Consider the following 17,236-nt stretch of genomic DNA (forward strand, 5'->3'; position numbering starts at 1 on the left):
CATAGTCATAGAAAACAAACACTGTTACCCTCCAGCTGACAAACTACCAAAGTCAACAAATTAGGCCAAAGAAGTCATTTGGGATTTTTGTTTATTCTGAAATAAGTACTGTCATTGTTATAAAAATGCAAATTACTTTATTTTGCATATAGCTGGCATATGACATTTTGAAAAGCCAAAATACAACAAGCCTATATGACACAACCAAGGCCTATTTTTAAAAATGCACAATCAAGAATAAAATACAAGAACAATTCTTTTGGGAAGCAACTTTATATATATATATATATTTTTTTAAGATTTTATTTATTTATTCATGAGAGACCCAGAGAGGCAGAGACATGCGCAAAGGAAGAAGCAGGCTCCCTGCAAGGAGCCTGACACAGAACTCGATCCCAGGACTCTCTGGGATCACAACCAGAGCCAAAGGCAGACGCTCAACCACTGAGCCACCCAGGTGCAACTTTTTTAAATGCTACTTAGTATTTTGTAAAATGTCGCCAAGTGATAACTTTAAAAATAAAGGGGGGGGTCAAAAGACCCCCAAAAGAAGTACAAAGAGAAATCAAAAGTGTAAAAATTTGCAAATAAGACATATTATGAATCTCGAATTTCTGAATATAGATTTTACATAATTTTCAAAAGCAGAGTCAATATTAATTCTTTTCTATGTGCCAATCTCTAAACTAAAAAAAAAGTAAAGCCCACCCTAGTGAAACAAGACATTACACACCAAAAAAGCCCTTATACTATGATGTAACACATCTTATATCACAAAATTCAAAATTCTGGTGAGACTCACCATTTTTAAAAACATGTATATTCACTGATATTGAAAAGAATATTGAAAATTTGAGATCTAAGTATTTTTATGACTTTTCTTCTCCGTGTGGATAAAGAGTATTTGATTTCTATCTTCTTTTCTTATCAAATTATAGTGGAAAAAATGGTATCAGTCTCTGAGAAACCAAATTTTCTTTTTCTTCCAGCCATATCATTTTATGATTCATCATTAAATTTACAATTGTATTAGACTATATTATTAACATTTAAATAAATACTTTAAGGGGAAGGTCATATGGTCAACCAAGGCTTATAACTGGTTAAGATAAATTACTGAAAAACATAGTTCAACTGTATTTTAAAAGTTATTCTAATGGATAAAGCAATAAACAAAATGTGGTATATCTATACAATGAATTACTCTTCAGCGTTAAAAAGGAATGAAGCAGGGCAGCCTGGGTGGCTCAGCGGTTTAGCGCTGCCTTTGGCCCAAGGTATGGTCCTAAAGACCCGATATCGAGTCCATGTCAGGCTCCCTGCATGGAGCCTGCTTCTCCCTCTGCCTGTGTCTATGCGCCTATGTCTCTCTCTCTCTCTCTCTCTCTCTCTCTCTCTCTGATGAATAAATAAATAAAATCTTTACAAAATTAAAAAAAATTTTTTTTAAAAGGAATGAAGCAAAAAAACAAAAAAGAAAAAGAAATGAAGCATCAACACATGCTATAGGGTGGGTGAGCCCTGAAAATATTATACTAAGTGAAAGAACCAGAAACAAAAGGCCACATGGTTTATTATTTATATAAAATATTCAGATAAGTAAATCCATTCTGGATATGGGAGACTCCGTTAGGAATAATAGCTTTTTGGAACTAAAAGGTGACACAGCATTGTGAATGCCAATGAATGATATGCTTTAAAATAATTTTATATTATGTGAATTTTACCTCAATTTTAAAAAGTTAATCTAGTCAGTCTAAACACTGAATTATTACATATAGGTGACAGAAATTGGGAATAGATGGTCTCTGTACAACACTCAACTGTGCAAATAAAAATCACTAGCACATGAACAGAAAATCATTAACTATCCTATTTAAGTACACATTAAAACTTTATACATGATGCTTGAAAGGTCATCTGTTCACTGCATGAACAATAATGGAAATGTTCTATCCTGTGCTAGACATAAAATGTTTGCAACATTTTTCAAAAATTATATAAAATGTTAAGTGACAATGGCAGTTCACATAATTGTACTGAACAATATGCATGCTTTCTCTTTTCTCTACCAATTAAATATTCATAAATTATTGCCAAATGCCATGTTGCAGAAAGATAAGATTTAACCCAAATTTTGGAATCTGGTTTGAATTACTAGGATTAGCAAACAAAGCAGTCAAATAAAATATTAAGTATGTCAACCAAATAATACACTTTCCTGTTGTTTTTGGAAACACTTTATTAAATTTCCAAAGAGAAAAACATTCATACAAAAGATCTTAACCACTGCTTTGAAAACACACGTTTTAACCCATAATTGAAGATTTTTCAGTATGTTTGGTTCAAGATTATTTTCTAGTAAGACAATCAAAAGATTCCAATCAGAAGAAACACTTTAAAGGTATTTTTTCAATAATTTAAATAGATTTACAAGCTAAAATCTTGTCCATAATTACGAGAGTTGCCTACTTTACTCAGTAGGCAATAAATGTATCATATGAAATACAGAATGTAGGTGACAATTCAGAGTTCATACCTAAATGACATCATAAGTTAAGCAAAATAGAATATGTACTATCTTTAATAAAATTAAATGAGTACTAATATTATATGCAAGTAGTAATGAAGAAGGCACTAGACCTGCACTGTCCAATAGAGTAGCCATTAACCACATATATCTATCTAAATTTAAAGTAATTAGAATTGCATAATAAAGACTCATTTCTTCAATTGCACAAATTATCTTTCAAGTCTTCAATAGCCACAGAAGAAGGTCTAGCAGCTACCATATTGAACAGATTTCTATCAATACAGAAAATAGTACTTTTTGACTTGTTAACCATACAATTGCCCATGAAGCTTAAGCTTCAGGGCTCCTTGCTTGAATAGACCCTTTCAGGGACCTGGGAGGAGCCTTAGCAATGTGTTCTCATGATGATGCATTTTCATACACGATGCAAAATTTTAAGATGCTTTAGTCATAAAAAAATTCTTTCTCTTGCCCCTCCAACTTACACTTCACCACCCTTGCACTTGAATGCACATTGAATGGCATGAGTGGGTAGACTGGGATTCCAGCAAAAGAAAAGGTGAGTTAGAGATATATTCAGTTTCGGTTTAGTGGGACATATGCATGTGGGTCTCAGTCATTTTCTCATGTAATAAATTACTGTCATATTGCAGGATGGCTTCTGGGAATATACCTTTTTCCTACTACTTCACCTCTCCTAGAGTCATGAAATGAAGATGCAAAATCAGATATCAGAGGTGACATGAACGTGTCTCATGGCAACTAGAATCACAGGATATATAAGTAGAGGAGAAACAGTCTGAAATGTACACAGCTAGAAACGAATCATTGGGAAATTTTTCCAATCATGAGATACGAAACAGTATAAGCAAATAATTTCCATTTTTAATCAATACCTGGCCAAATTTCTCTTATTATGAATATAGTTGATAATATATTTAATTATAAATGCACCATATTTTTTTTCTTATTGATAGGACTCATGAAATGGAATTTCTCTGAAATTGTACAGCACAGATTTGTAACACTTCTACAAATACTGGGCGTGTCTGTAAGTGAAACTGCATGTTTCTTATACTTCAACTATCAATAAAAACAAAATTTTAGGGGCACTTGGGTAGCTCAGTGGTTGAGTGTCTGCCTTCAGCTGAGGTCAGGATCCCAGGGTCCTGGGATCAAGTTCTGCATCGGGTTCCCCAGAGGGAGCCTGCCTCTCCTTCTGCTTATGTCTCTGCCTCTCTCTCTCTGTGTCTCTCATGAATAAATAAATTAAATGTTTTAAAAAAATTATTAGCCAAGTTAGAGCAAAGATTTATCTTTGGAGTTTCTTCATAGAAAATCGTATTATAAAAGCATTGTGATAGAAGCAAACACTAAACATCCTATACTTGTAGAAAAAATAATTTAAAACTACAATCAACAGTTTTAAAATGTCATTTTCTAAATATTGTGGTGATTATGTCATTGGCCTCTTTTGCAATCTGTAATCTGTTCTTTTTTCATTCTAAAAAAATGTTGACTTTTGTACATAAACTTGTATTTGTAATTTTGTACTTCTTTCTTAAAAGGGAACCCCCCCCCCCCCACAAAGATCTGTTTCGGTCCCCAACAAAACCTTGATCTGCTCATGGTGCTAGGAAATTATGTCTTGATTAAAATATATACTTACTAATTAGCAATATCCTCATTTTTGTTTCTTCATTTTACATTTGTTACAACATTTAATAACCCAGTCACATCACTATCATTAAATCCCAGAATTTGAAGTGGTTAATTTGAAATATATGCCTTCTACTCTCACTGAAGCTTATCTGATATCTCTTCAACCTTCAGTACAAAAAAAGTTCACACCTCACTAGCACAGATACAAATGTCAGTCCTGGTAATTGAGTTACACTGGGTGCCTTTGAGCTTTGTATTATACTGCTGCTAATGGCAGTTAAGTTCTTAATACAATTACAGTTATAGTTATTCAAATGACCAAGGCTTTTTTTTTAAGTAAACAATATATTGAAACTAAATGCTGGGGAGGGCAGACAAAAAAAAAAAAAAAAAAGAAACTAAATGCTAATCTAACAATAACAATTCATTTAAGTAAGACAAAAAGTTTAGTCTTTTAATTATATTTAGAAAACGTTCTATCAACATTTTAAACCAACTTTATGTATTATGAAAATGTACTTACAATAGTATAAAAATGCCCAATAGGTAATGCCATTCATGCAAATATTCCCTAAGTTACATTTTATTTTTTATTTCATACCCTTTACACTTCATTAAGCCATACTTCAGATAACCTAATTTCTCATTATTGTATTGCAAAGATATTCTCAACCTGAAATTACATCAAATAAATTGTAAATCAAATTTCTGAAAGCCATAACCATAGGTGGAAATCAAATGAAATGCTTAATTTCACATAAATGGCTAAAGCTTTAAATGGATTGCACTTATTTAATTGCCTAGGCACACTTATTCAGAAGTGTTTTTGTTGCTGTCTCCTCCTATAGCTGTAGGATGTTATTCTAATATGTAAACAATACATTGACAGTTAAGACAAAAAGATTTCAATCAACTAAAAAAAAATTAGAGGCTATGTGAAAAAATTAACTGAAATTAGACTTGGAAAGCATGTATTCTAGTATATTCCTTTTCTCTGATTAACCCTGTTTGATAAAAAAGAAAGAACTGAAATAAGATTAGAAGTAAAGAGACAACCTGTCACCCTTACTCAAGAAAAATGGTTTTATTCAGAGACAGAAGGTGGAATGGTGGTTGCCAGGGGTTTGGGGCCGGGAAGGGCGGGGCAAGGTTTGGAATAAGCGGTTACTGAGTTACTCCTTAATAGATACATACTTCCAGTTTAGGGAGATGAATGCTGATGGTTGCCCAATGAGAATATACTCAAATGCTACAGAACTGTACACGTAGAAATAAATGGCTGAAGTGATATGTTTTATGTTATGTACATTTTATCACTAAAAATATTTAATTCTTCTAAAGTAAATATACTTACATTTTTATGTTTTTTTTTTTCTTTTCTGGGATTTAGCCTGAATTGAAAAGTACTTTGTTTTAAATAATGAAAACTAAGTACTTAAGTGAATCATTAAAAGTCATAGCTAATAAAATGGAGAAAACTAATTCAGTTTCTTGCTTCAGGCTCTGAACATTTTTCTCTACTACTACACAAATTGAGAGATCACCTAAGAAATTCCAAACTTCTCTCAGAATACTTATTTCAAAACAAATAAAATTATATATTTTATATGATTTTATAATGTTTTTATATAATTTTATAATTGGTCCTATCTATTGGACAAAGGCTCAAGTGAAAATTTTTCCAAAAAAAAAAAAGATAGCAAACTATACCTATCACACACTGAGCATGAACAGTTGATACAGTGGGCAGTATCAGTAGGAAAGCAAGTCCAGTTGTCAGTTGTGGAGAGAAAGGAATTAAGTCAACAGTATGAGCATGCAATTAACTTCCAAGAATCTATCCTATCACAGATACCAACATGTCCCATCTTCTAGAAACCCCGTTCACAAATTCTAGGATGCATGATATTTTTTAAAATGAGTTCTAAAAAAAAACAAATAAAAAAAAATAAAAATGAGTTCTAGTTTATTAGAAGTTTATGTTTATAAATCTGAGTAGCATCTGTAGAACCCATTTTACAATAAGGGATATGCTACAGTAACTCCACCTTCTAACAGAGTCACATAGGAGGTAGAAAATAAATATGTTTAATTAGCAAGAAAGGAAGGAGAGAGGTAAAGGAGGAAATTGAGGGGGGAAAAGAAAGGGAAAGTGGGCAAATGGTTCTATGCACTTTAACAATCCATCAGCTGGCACTCAGAGTCTGGCTGTGCTGTACAGAAGAGAGGCTGGAAGCCGTTGATGGACAGTCAGGGCAGGTGCCCAGACTAAGCTGTGCAATTTTGTACATTTTATTGCTGGCTTCTTTCTTTATTGAATTCAAATATATTAGTGATCTATACAAAGTACCTGAACAACATCTGGGATTCATTACAACCATACATGATGTACAACTACACCATTAAAACTTTAAATACAGTCTTAATCCAGAGCAGTTTTATATATCCCAAAGTAGGTTTCTTCTCTGTGCAATAACTAAAACTCTGCATTTTTATCAACATTTTATGATAGATCATTTTGAAGCCAAATAGTAAACAATTATATCACAAAAGCAAAACATTTGAAATAATCATTTCAAATATTTCAATTTTATAACCTTTATAAAATATGAGCTTGTTTTGGCCAGAGAATTGTGTCGCTTTTTGCTGACCACCAGGCAAAAAACCTCTGTCAAGTGACTTTCAGGTTGATACACTATGTGCCATTATAAGCAATTACAGGCTGAACAGAATGCTAGCTGTGTGTACTTCTGGCATTCCCCTCAATCCATGTCATTAGTCATTTCATGAATCATTTCAGCTTTCCTCTGTCAACTACCCTCTCAGATTTTTCAGCTATCATTCTTAAGATCAATTCACAAAGCAATTCTTCACCTTTCCGTGTTCTTTTCAGGCAAACATTTACATATTTTGATTCCCTAAAGATGTCATTTTTTTGGCAAAACTAACTGGTACAGGGTTGGGGGCAATGAACAGAAAAATGGTTGCCTGTAGGGTGTGAGGGCAGAGTTTGACTAGTAATGGACATGAGGGAACATTCTGGGCTGATGGTAATATTCTGTATCTTGATAAAGGTTTGGGTTACACAGGTCTACACATATGTCAAAACTCAGCAAATGTTTCCTTAAGACTTATACATCTTTGTTGTATTTAAATTTTACCTCAAGAGGAAAAAGAAAAAAAAAAAAAAACTATGACTGAACTCTAGTTAATGATATGCATGCTGAAGTATTTAGGGATAAGTTCCTGAAATTTACTTTGAAATGCAAAATAAATAAGACGGATTGACACATGAATAGAGGGATGAATAGTGGATAGATATATAATCAGAAAATGCTAAAATATGAGAGGTAGGTATTCTGCTCTTCACTGTAGAATTCTTCATTTGAAAATTTCCATAATAAAATGTCTTAAGGTTTGTAATTTCTTCATAATCCTTTTTTTTTTCATAATCCTTTTCAATTTAATATTCACCCAGTAAAGAAAAAGGCATCAGTAAATGTTCCCAAAGATTTTGACCATGACCTTGGTTACCCCCTTGCTTGATAACTTTCGATATTTATAAAAGTTGATCCAAATAGCACCGGATAAAAATATTGTTAAATTGGGGTGCCTGGGTGGCTCAGCTGGTTGGACATCCACCTTGGCCTCAGGTCATAATCTCAGGGTTCTGGGATTGAACCCGCATCAGCATTGGGCTCCCTGCTCAGCGGGGAGTCTGCTTCTCCCTCTCCCTCTGCCCCTCTCCCGCTGGTGCTCACTCTGTCTCTCAAATAAAATAAAATCTTTAATTAGTTAAATTAATTAAATATATAACCTACTCATCCATTCCTTCATTCATTCTACAAATATCTGTCAATCACCTTCTATGTACTAGATGTCTGTAATGCTAAAGGAAGAAAGCCAACTTAATTGTAATACGATGTGATACGTATCAAGTGATAGAGGAATATGACTGGCAGGACATTTTCCGGACTGTAAAGAATGAGTATGATTTTTCCAGATGGAATACAGGGAGGGGGGAAATTAATTCTAGACTGGGGAAAATTGAATAAGTAAGCATATAATACAGAAACTTTATTTCACATCTAAAATTAAGTTTATGGTAGTTGCATCTTAAACTTATCAAAATATCTAAAGTCAATTTACATATATTAGATGTCTCCTCCTACTATCTTACAGACTACTTTTGGAAGATTCTGCAGTCTTTTTCAGTCACCAATATAAATCTAGGTGTATCTTTTTTACCACTGACTTCAAGCTGCATATATTTCACTTAAATATTTAAAGGTATGTTCATATTTGATTTTACTACTAATTAGGGTTGGGTTGTTGTTTGTTTTTTTATATAAAGCTTTTTAGCTGGAACTCACTTTGGGAAGTTCTGGTCTAATGTCTTGAAATTCCAGGAGTGAATGAATACTAAGAGATTAAAAAGTTTCCCAGATCAAGCAGCAAATAAAAATGCAAATTTCTAACACTGCAACTCAGCTCAATATAAAATGCACCAAGGACAAATGTCAAAGTACTGTCTAAATTGTAGACAATCTATTTAGATATTTTTAATATTTTATATCCTTTTAAGATATGTAGATGGTCCTTTAATGACTACTTTGTCTCTCTAAACATTTCCTTTCATGACTACTTTGTCTCTCTGAACAACAAAATTCTAATATCTGTGGGTTTACTACAATGGGTTTTATCCACAAAATGTGTGTAGTGCTATAGAGCTCACATGCTTAAGAAAATTAAGTGAGATTTTTTTAAATGAAAAGGAGTTAGTGCTACTGTTCAATAAATAGTAGTAACTCATATTAAAACATAGTTATCCACATTCATACTCATGCAATTGCACAGATGTGCTTTTTGATCTGGGCCACAAGCTAAAGTGAGCCAGAATTCATCTTATCTTTTCAGTTTAGTTACAAAAGTCCTAACTCTTAGTCTCATTGCATTACTGACCACTTCAATGTCATGATAGCTTTTCATTTGCTCCCTTTCAGATCCAAACTCCTTACTTCACTGCTCACCCAAGACTGGCACTCTTTACAGAGTTCACTAGCAAAGACCTTAGAATTCTTTTATCATTTATCCGTTAGTGGCTGAGAATAGAAATATCACTGGACCTTGACCTCAAATAATCCTCTAAAAAAATTCCCAGTGACTGAGTTGGGCTAGAGGTTCAGACTCAAGATGCTTTGTAATTTGTTTCAAACCATTTTCTATAGGTACCTTCAAATGATCCCTAGGCTGAATGAGATGTTTTGTTCTGAGGGGCTTTGAAAAAGTCAGTTAGGAAAGGTAATATTAGGGGAGTTCTTTAGGGCTGAAAACTGAATTTTATAAAGAATATTCAGAGACCCTATGGAAAAGATATTTCTAGGGTGAAAAAGAATTAAATAGCCTGATTTCACTTGTTAGTACCTATAATGGCTATTATTATTTAATAATAAAGTACATTATCACTTTGAGCTAGAAAAAAGTGAGGATTTGAGGTTATACTTTGAGATCCAATTAAGCAGCCTAACTCAATCTTCAACAGAGGGGGGACGTTTGTGTGCAGAGTGTCAGAACAGTCTGTAAATTTGGGAACAACCCTGCAAAATGATCTTTACTATTGATCAATTTATTAATCTCCATGTTATGTTTCCATTAAGTGAAAACTAAAATAGTCTAGAGATTTACTGTTAAATTATAAATCTAGCCCAACATGTCATAAAGATTTAAAAACAGTTAAATCTTTAATAATGCCATAAGAGCAAATAGAGGCTAACACTCAATCTTATTAGGCAAGTCCATAACATGGACATTTTCTTCTCTTAAAACAGGTTGAATTTAAGATATAGGTATGAATCTTGTTTTGCTGGAATGCTAATTATACTCATTAAAAACCTGAAAGCTATTAGTCCTGATTTTCACTTTGTCATCTTTATGATATGCTCCTGATATGAGTGGGCTGTGAGCAGCTGTGCTCATGCTGCCCTCCTTGGCTGACTCCTGCCAGCAGGTTGTATGCATTTGAAGCTTCATGTTGCTCTTATTTGCAATATTCTAACAGAGTGATTTTCTTTACTGTCCCCTAGTCCTGTATTTCAATCTTAAAGAAAATGAGAGGGCCATTAGGGTCTTATTTAGCAAATAAGTCACCCTGCTTCCCTTGTCAAATGAATGAATGAATGAATGAATGAATATAAATAAACAGATGGTTTCTTAAACTAAATGAGGACACAAGGTAGCAAAAAAATGAAAACTAAAAAGGTTAGAAGAAATGGAGATTTCAACAATAATTGCTTACAGAGTACATAAAAATTTGAATGTCTAAAAATACTTGGTGAACCCATACAATCCTAAAAAGCCTTTACAAAATGATTCCTATGATAAATAAATAAACCTGTTATTTCAAAAAGAAAAGCAAAACTTTTTAGTAAAAGGAATAAAATCTGATTCCATTTAAAACTTTTTAAAAAGTACTTTGATAGGGAAAAGGAGAGAAAATAAGTGGGAAATATTAGTGAGGGTAAGAGAACATGAGAGACTCCTAACTCTGGGAAACGAACAAAGGGTAGTGGAAAGGGAGGTGGGCGGGAGGTTGGGGTGACTGGGTGACTGGCATTGAGGGGGGCACTTGATGAGATGAGCACTGGGTGATATATGTTGGCAAATTGAACGCAAAAAAAAAAATATTTAAAAAAAAATAATAATAAAAATAAATAAATAAATGGCCAGGTGCCTAACAATTTTTTTTACCCAAGAAAATCCTATTCTGTCTTTACTGACAATATGCTTTATTTTAAAACTAGAGTAGTACAAAAAGTTCAAAGGAAGACTTCCCAAAATACAAAAAAAAAAAAAAAAAGTCTAGGATATACTAAGCCACAGCTAGAATGACTAGCTATACACCTTCCCAAATCTGTCAGGCTTAAAAGTATATTATAAGACAACATAACTATTTATATATTTCCTACTTGTATAGTTCTCAGTTGCCATGACTTATTCTTTCATTTTCTGCAAGTATTTAAAAAGCAGTACTGATTTTAAAGGAAAGAAAAAAATAAGTAGAAAAATAAAATGCATTAAGTTTTCACAAATAGAAAGCATATGATAAAAGATGGATAGATGGGCAGGGGGCAGATAGATTATGGGTGGATACACAGGTGGGTGGGTAGATACACAGGTGTGAATCAACAGATGCTCAGAAAGGCAGGTGAATGGATAAATAAGGTGCTTTCTATCAAAGCAAAAACAAAAAACAAAACAAAACAAAAAACCCACAATCTTTTTTTTCTCTTTTCACTCTTACCTGTAGAAGTCCTTAATACAGGTGTTCTCAAGGTCAGGAGAGAGTTTATGAGTCCCCATGGAGTCCCAAGGAGGGAGATGCACATTGATAGGGGCAGACACATGAATGTGTATGTGAAAGAAAGAGTGTGAGTCAGTGCGTGTATAGACATTCACTGATGCATTTACTGGAATTAAGAGTTCTTAAAGGTCTGATGACCTAAAGGAAAGTTAAGGCCCACTATTGTAAAGTGTTTTACATGATTCACTAAATGATAGGGCAATGCTAGAAAATCTTCTCAAAGCTGGGGAGCCATGCTAATAATTGCAAGAAAACCTAAGGGTTTTCTCAAACTCAGGGTACTCAGTTAACTCTTAGCTGCCTTAAAGAGGTTGAAAATTACACTGTTTAAGACTATTTTTTAACAAAATTAAAATTAAAAGCCTAAGCAGGCACTGACTGTTCTCAAAATTTACTTTTAATAAGACTGAAGTTAGGACACAAAAGTTCTCAGTTTTATCAGCATTCAGTACTTTGTGCAAGGAAAATTCTTAGCACTGAGTTCCCACAATGTGCCTTAAGATAACATACAGATGCATAGAATAGAAATAAAGTCCATTAACAAAAGGACCCCTTCTTTTGATCTTCAGAAACAATTGCCCTACTCTTTTTTAAAAGTGTACTTTGGGGACACATGGGTGACTCAGTGGTTGAGTGTCTGCCTTTGGCTCAGGTCGTGATCCTGGGGTCCTAGGATCGAGTCCCACATCAGGCACCTGAGAGGGAGCCTGCTTCTCCCTCTGCTTGTGTCTCTGCCTTTCTCTCTGCGACTCTCATGAATAAATAAATAAAATCTTTAAAAAAATAAAAATAAAAGTGTACTTTGCCAGAGTCACCTACCATCCAAAGAAGCAAGGCCTGAGTAAAAAGAATCTGGCAAAGCAGCTTGAACAAACATTTTCCATACATATAGGGAAGCTCTGGCACTCCCAGATGGTGCCAGGCATGGTTCCTGAATTCACAGCAGCAGGATAATATCCACCCAGTACATAACAAAAGTGCTGAAAGTCAGCTAAAAAAAATAATTAATTCACAATATCTTCCCTGATTTCATATTTATTAAACATCACCCTTTCATAATTGCCTGGGTGAATTAAGTAAAGGATTTAAAGATACACAGAATTGAACTCCAACCCAGATGAAACACTGTGTTTCTTAAGATTCCAAAAGCTAAATTTTGTCCTTCAAGAGTAGCAGAACTTCAGAAAAAATGGTATCTTACCAGAGATCCCTTTTGAGATTTTCATAAACATTTATCATGGTGGCAAATAATTTCATAAGTTACTTTATTGGACATATCAGCTCACATTTAGAGAAATTCAGACCCAAGAAGCAAATTCACTGCAGGAGGGGTAACACAGCACTGTGGAAAGTATGTTAGACCAGATTCAAATCAGAAGACATAGGGTCTTAGTGTTAACATCACATGGATGAATGTGAGCTCCTGGGCAAGCATGATCATGATGTAGTTTGCTTTCAGTTACTGCTGCCACATGTATACAAAGCAAACATGGGCGGGGGGGGGGGGGGGGACATTATAGCCTTGAGCCACTCTAGTTTTTGTCTCTCTGGCTTTATCTCATAAATAACAAAGTCCTGCTTGAGATCCTGATTAGAATACTAAGTTTTTTAAAAATTGGAGAATACATAAAGATATTGGAAATTATTAACATTAGGGAAGATGTATTTGATATTTTCACAGTTTCTGCAACGTGCATCCTAAGTATGCTAAATGACTTATGCCTGAAAACTACTGCCATTTTTTCTAAAAATAACTCAACTAAAATACTATTCTTCCTCTCTTTCCTGGTATAAAAAAATATTTTAAAAAGAAAGTAAACTTATAAAGTCTTAGGGAAAGCTAAGGATATCATCAAGTATGCCTTTTTAGCCTAGTCTAATATATTACTTTTTCATTTGAGTTTATTTTTTTTTAAGATTTTATTTATTTATTAATAAGAGACACACAGAGAGAGAGAGAGGGGCAGAGACACAGGCAGAGGGAGAAGTAGGCTCCATGCAAGGAGCCCAACGCGGAACCCGATCCCGGGGTCTTCAGGATCAGGCCCTGGGCCAAAGGCAGCGCTAAAGGGAAGCCACCCCAGCTGCACTTTATCTGAGTTTTTAACAGACCTATAGCTCTCAGAGTATCTCTTGATGCTAGTCTATGGGAAAGATAAAGACAAATTTCTTATCAGCTATTCCTTAATTTACTAGATATTCTAAGCTCAAGTCAAAATCCTTACTTGAGTAAAACGAGTAAAATTAATCACTTAGAAAAGTAATGGGTAACTGTTTTTAAACTATTCATTTACAAAAATAAGCTTTAAGAGATCTAAGTAGGGTAGCCAAGTATTTTCCTGAATGTTAGGTGTATAAAGTAAGAACTTGTACACGCGTGATTATTTTTACCATTTTGTCTTACTACAGGAAATAAACAGACAATAGACACTATTAAATTTAAATATGCTATGTCCTTTTTTATCTTGAGAACAAATGGGCTCCATCTCAGTAGTGGTTATTATACATGCAGCACTTCCATGGGATACAGCCAGGATTTATAGAGCTTCTGTTAGAAAACAAAACCTAGATAAACCAGAAAAGAAATGCAATCCTTGGTCAGATAATATTCATCACTCATGCATTTTGGACTTTCTTAAGATTTTACTGGCCAATGGAACAGAAAATTGTGCACTCATGAACAAGTCATTTTGCTCAGTGGGTCTCAGTCTTCTCATACATAATATTTATTATAAATTTTATTCATCTACAAACCTTTGTCAGAAGAGCTCATGGTACCCTGACATCTACCCATAATAGGCTGACAAAAACTAATGTGCAGGATACAAAATTACAAATGTTCTTTCCAGTCTATTTATTCTTCATTTCTTTAATTTCTTAAGTATTATCTTTGTGTGGGTAAGTCCATAAAATGTAGCAGAACATATAAGAGAGTGGAAGATCCATAAAAATGTGGTAAAAATTGAAGACAAGAGAAAGAAACAATTTGCCAGAGTTGAAGATTAGCTAAAGAACCATTTGCATTTATCTTTTATATTGTTAGACCAAAGTTTTCAGAGGATTCCAGAGACAGAAATTAAGATATGAGAAGATAAATTAGATCAGTTAAATCTTAAAATTGTTTTTTGATAAATATAAGTAATTCCAAGCTTTGATTATCCAACTTACTAAGAGTTGCCTGCATCAGATTTTACCAAAACTCTATCTAAACCTCTAGTGTTAAATTTTATAGAAAAGCCATAGAATTATAGTTTCTCTTCCGATTTCTCTTTGCTTGTTTTTTCCCAGTTAAAACTTTCCTATAATGCCTAATCATAATTTGAATTACCATAAAACCAAAACCTCTCTAAATTCCTTTTTTTGTTCGTTTTTTTTGTTTGTTTGTTTGTTTGTTTGTTTGTTTGTTTGTAGAGGAGGGAGAGGAAAGGAAAGGAGAGAATCTTAAACAGATTCCGCGCCCAGCAGGGAGCCTAACACTGGGCTCCATCTCACAACCCTGAGATCATGACCAAGAGTGGTACAATCAACCAACTGAGCCACCCAGGTGCCCCTTCCCTAATTTCTTTTTTAAAATGTTTATGCTTTTTGGGCAACAAAGAAATTAGTACTTAGAAATTCACATGTGGACAATCTTCTTAATATTCCAATATTAAGGAAAAAAGCTGTAAGCCACGAAATATTTAATACAAAATTATTGATAACAGTAAAATTCCAGAATTAACTAAAAATTATTAAAATAGAATGATTATAGAAATTGTAGCATACCAACTTGATCTTCCATTTTGAAGCCATTAAAAATGATGGACATAAAACCCACATTATGATGTGGAAATGTTTTTTTTAATATACACACACACACACACACACACACAAATAGGCTGAAAGGAACGGCATTATCCCCCAAAAAGGGAACAGTTTTAACCAAATGTTGTAATAACACAAAAGCAAAATCATTCCTCATGGTATTTCTTAAAGAAACTAGAAAAGTTAAATTAAATAAACATCTTTAACTATGATAGGTCTGAGTTATCTTCCAAATCTTTTCTCCTCATACTTAGTTATATATAATCACTGAATACTTAAAGAATTTTTCTCATTATGTAAAAATCCAAATAAAGTCACTCAATTTTTTAAAAACTGTTTTATTATGTGGAATCCTGCCACTGAGTTAAACTCATAGAATTTAACATTAGATCATTATACAAAACTACACTTGTTTTTTTATGAAAATCAGACAAAATAGATCTTTAAAAAAAAAAAAACTCATTGCTATAAGAGTTTGAAAAAAATCCAGAGAGCAAAGAACTGTGTCAGACTTAGTACCCTCAGTAACAAAAGTATAAAAACGACACTCTCAAAAGATATGAATACAGAATAAATTTAATGGTGTCACTTAGCAAAGATTTTACTTTCAAATTACCATTTCTTTTCATTTCAGTATTTCTTCATGACCACCTAATTTTTTTTTAAGATTCTATTTATTTATTTATTCATGACAGACACAGAGAGAGAGAGAGAGAGAGAGGCAGAGACACAGGCAAAGGAAGAAGCAGGCTCACTGCAGGGAACCTGACGTGGGACTCGATCCCGGGTCTCCAGGATCATACCCCGGGCTAAAGGTGGCGCCAAACCGCTGGGTCATCGGGGCTGCCCGTGACCACCTAATTTAATCTTGCCATCAAATTACTACCACAGCACACTGTTTTAATTACTTATATAGCACTTATTTTAAACTGATATATATGCCTTTTATTTATGTATTATCTATCTGGCCCTCTAGCAAGTAGGCTCCCATAGTAAAGGAGTGTTTTCTATCTCATTAATAAGCCCAAGAGTCGTCACATATAGACATGTAGGTTCTTCATACATGAATAGTATCTCACTACAGTTATGCAATGTGCAACCTATACAAATGAATATGACAAGTCTGTCTATGAATAATTACCATACATGTCATAAAATACCAATGATCTTAACAGTACCAGGTCTTCCATGGTGATGGTAATCTCACTCTCAACCTGCATGTCAGGAAAAGCTGTTCCTCTAATTTTTCAATTCCTACATTTTCTTTAGCATTATTTCACATAAGCATGTATGAATCTGTTGTTATTCTATGAAGTTTATAAAAGCAAACTATTCCTGAGGCAGAAACCAGTCCATCAGAGTTACTTATTAAAGGCCAATCAGTATGAGTTATGATCATAGCAAATTTTTTAAAGTATTTTTCAACCCAAAATTACTCAGTTGTTTAGCACTAGGTACATAACATTATTTTTAAAATAACTTTCTAATGGTTTCAAAGAATACTATTACATTACATATATACCATAATATAATTCATAGAATATTAAGCATAGAAAGAGATCCTAAACATTAAAAATTATAGAACTATTCTTTCTAATAGAGTGCCATTTCTGTTTCATTATAGGGGCTTCAGAGTTTAAATTATTACATTCAGGTATCCCATACTGTTTCCAAACATAGTTCTTTTTATAATAATGTCTGACAATCCTACAGGAAACGAAAGCTCTACTTGTAATCAAAGTTAAGGCTAAGAACTATTTCCTGGGAAATCCAATTCAAAATAAGCAATCTCTTTTTTACTTGAGATTGTCCTATTCACACAAAACTGTGTGGCTGCAAGAAATGATAATGGAATATAAAACCTTTCTCTTCTGGGT

General features: G+C 33.6%; 1 protein-coding gene across 10 annotated transcripts in view; it reads right to left on the reverse strand.

Moving 5' to 3' along the window:
• Nucleotides 1-17,236, reverse strand: part of IMMP2L (inner mitochondrial membrane peptidase subunit 2) — an 848,292-nt gene that overhangs the window by 726,002 nt on the left and 105,054 nt on the right. Inside the window, exon 5 of one of the 10 annotated variants that reach the window (XM_025464665.3) lies at nucleotides 13,989-14,120. The exons of the other annotated variants lie outside the window; for them this stretch is intronic. Coding sequence (XP_025320450.1) covers nucleotides 14,093-14,120 — 28 coding nt within the window. The 3' untranslated portion in view covers nucleotides 13,989-14,092. Of the gene's footprint in view, nucleotides 1-13,988; nucleotides 14,121-17,236 lie in introns of those variants that run through there. 10 annotated transcript variants of the gene reach the window in all.

Source organism: Canis lupus, chromosome 14 (assembly GCF_003254725.2).
Source record: "Canis lupus dingo isolate Sandy chromosome 14, ASM325472v2, whole genome shotgun sequence".
NCBI lineage: Eukaryota > Metazoa > Chordata > Mammalia > Carnivora > Canidae > Canis > Canis lupus.